The sequence below is a fragment of the Egretta garzetta genome, unplaced genomic scaffold (genome assembly GCF_000687185.1).
Source record: "Egretta garzetta isolate BGI_Z169 unplaced genomic scaffold, ASM68718v1 scaffold481, whole genome shotgun sequence".
Classification (NCBI taxonomy): domain Eukaryota; kingdom Metazoa; phylum Chordata; class Aves; order Pelecaniformes; family Ardeidae; genus Egretta; species Egretta garzetta.
This window is the reverse complement of record NW_009258681.1, coordinates 285,114-287,994: the sequence shown is the minus strand read 5'-3', so window position 1 is coordinate 287,994 and position 2,881 is coordinate 285,114. Positions and strand designations below refer to the sequence as shown.

Here is a 2,881-nt window from a genome sequence, read left to right as displayed (position 1 = left end):
GGGAGCAGGAGCGCCCGGCTGCAATTCAGCAGCTGCAATTGAGTTTGCTCTGTCCACTCCAAGCTGTCAGGGGCAAGAGCATCCCAGCACAGGCGCCCGCGGCACACGGACCTTCACCAGCCGAGGGTTACTCACAGGAGAACACACGCCAGATCCCCCTGCCCATGACCAGCGCGAATGCCACGAGAGCCGACACAGCTATGGGCAGCAGGTCTGTCCCAGCAGGTCACCAGGGCTGGCCTCCTCGCCTTGAGGAGGCGTTTTCTAGCAAGACTGCTCGTCCCCACAGCGCGAAGTGCCCCAGCCGGTGCGATGGGCACAGGGAGCTCGGCCTGACACCTCCGGGGCTGCGGGGGCTCGGCTACAGCACGTGCAAGGGTTTCTCTTGAAAGCCTTTCAAGCAGCCAGGCGATGTGAAGATGGCTGCTTACGCTTTTCCACTGAATGCTTGAAGAGACTTCACATCTGCACAACAGGTTTAAAGACTTACTTTCTGTAAATAACCTTGTGAACAAATTGCTCATTTAAAAGTGCTTGGGACATAAGTTTTGCAAACGAGTTAAGAGACAGCGGTTTATCTGAGCAGCTGCAATGCTTCCTCGCAATACTCACCCAGCTCCGATTTACAGCTCACTCGAAGAACAAGTTAATACACCCTAAGGCTCGTGCAGAATGAGGCCTCCCTGCACGCCAGGCAGGACCAGCAATAGGTGCACACCCGACTCAGACCTGAGCTGATGTCATTGCGAGTCCCTTTAGCGATGCCTGTGAAGGACAGCGTGGTGCCCAAATACCGTGCTGATGGGCACCAAAAGCAAGCAGTGATGTCCCACCCCAATACTGCTGTCAAGACAGGACTGAAAGGGGATCACAAAGTTACTAAACTGCACAAGGGAAAACTCAGCTGCTCACCTAGAAGACTTCCCAGGTCTTGGGTCGTTCATTAAAATGAATGACCTGCAAACAAGCTCAAACTCCATTTCAGCCCTGGGAAGCGGCAACTGTAGAGCCAGCAGCTCAGACCCAGCTGCCCCAGGAGCACGCTTGGCTGCAAGTCCCCAGCAATAAAAGCAACCTTCGTACCCAGGACAAGACTGTGGTCTTGACCAAGGGTCTAGGTTCACACAGGACGTGATTTTAGAGCCTTCCTGGAAAACAAAGAGCTTCCTCCAGCAATGCCATCAGTAAGCATAAGCCACGGCGAGGAAGCCAGCGCGGCTGTGCTGCCGTCAGCGCCGCACGGGGAGAGGCTGCGTGCCCGGGGGGGAGAGCAGCCAAACCCCACCTTTTTTTAGAGGCTGCGTGCCCGGGAGCGAGAGCAGCCAAACCTCACCCCCCGTGGGTACACACTTCACACCGAGACACGACGGGTTCCCTGCACAGCTCTGGCGGGAGTCGAGCTCAGGTGTCTGTCCCTGCCTGTCCCCAGGCACTGCCCCATCCCGCTCAAGCCGTCGCTCTCTGCTCCCTTCCATGTGCCCCCACACTGGCTTCCTGCCCCGTAACCAAAGGCTCCTGGAAATACGAATCCCACTGGGATGAGTGGGATAACACTGCACAGTCCCCGGCAGGCCGGGCAAGGGCTCCCCGCAGAGCACGACGTAAAGCCTTTGTCTGTAAAGGTAACGGCACGTGAGCGGCCACTGCAAAGGGCGACGAGCTCCAGACACGGTGCGGAAGCCTCAGGAATCGCTGAGCCCCACGCGCGGCTCCCCTGTCCCCGAGCTCCTCACGAGTGCCTGCGCTATCCCCTCGTGAAATCCGGAGTGCCCATCCCTTTCAGTGAAGCTCTGGACACAGGAAAGCATTGCACTTTTTTAAAGCCCTCTGCCTCCTCCCTCTACAAATATCCCTCCTGCCAGCCTTTCAAAGCGTTCCGATGCAGAATGCTGAAGCGACACCAGGGTATTTACTTATTTTAAAAGTTTTCAGCAACAAGCCAGACTCATTGCAACTTGGACAAACCAGCCAGCCTGGCACCAAACAGACCTGCCGCCCGTGATGGAAACAAATGAGAACCACATCTGCTTTTCCCAGGCATTCTTGATAAATCTCGTGCCCCCTCGCCCGCACACAGCCCCACCTGAGACCTGCCCTGCTGCTGCCAAGAACAGCCCCACAGGAGCTGGGCTTGGGAGAGAAAGTGCTGCCAGGGCGGCACAGCACCTGGAGGACGGAGGGTTGGAGCCCCAGTGCCTGCGTGGGGATCAAAGCAGCCACGCACCCGCCGTGCCCCGACACCATCTACTCCCGGGCTCAGCTCCGGGACAGAGGCGAGGAACTGGCAGGATGTCCTGCCTTCCTCGGGACAGGAGCGCTCGCAGAGTGCGCAGAGGCTGGAGGAGGACTGCTGCCAAGCAGCAGAGTCCAGGTGAGCCTCCTCCTGCCGCAAGGCCCCCTTCGGTCCCACACAGCCCCACTCCTGCCCCATCAGCCCAGAGAAAAGCACCAGGAGCAGGGCCGCGGCGCTGGTCACACCTTACCTTTGGGCCTGGAGACCTCAGTGGCATTGGGAGCCGTCATGGCAATGCAGACGTCATCCTGGGGAAACTGGTCACACTTGAGCATCTCGGGCCAGAAGAAGCCAAAGAACTGCATGACAGGCTCGCAGGAGTCGCGCACAGCCTCGCAGAGCCAGCGGCACGGGTAGACCGGCCGGTCCAGGCAGACGGGGGCGAAGAGGGAGCAGAGGAAGACCTGGGTGCCCATGTGGCAGTTCTTGTTGAGGAGCGGCACCCAGCTGCTCGCCTGGTGCTTCACCTCGGCCATGGTCTCGTGGTCCAGCAGGTTGGGCAGCACCATCTTGTCGTAGCCCACGCTGTGGCAGAGCCGCAGGTCGGCGGGGATGGCCACGCACTGGTGGGGCTTGGCGTAGAAGCGC

General features: G+C 59.2%; 1 protein-coding gene across 1 annotated transcript in view; it reads right to left on the bottom strand.

Annotated features, from left to right (window-relative positions):
• Positions 1 to 2,880, bottom strand: part of SFRP1 (secreted frizzled related protein 1) — a gene marked incomplete at its 5' end in the record, with an annotated part of 24,086 nt that extends 21,206 nt beyond the window's left edge. Inside the window, one exon of the mRNA XM_009648945.2 lies at positions 2,484 to 2,880. Coding sequence (XP_009647240.1) covers positions 2,484 to 2,880 — 397 coding nt within the window. The remainder of the gene's footprint in view (positions 1 to 2,483) is intronic.
• Position 2,881: the final 1 nt, after the last annotated feature.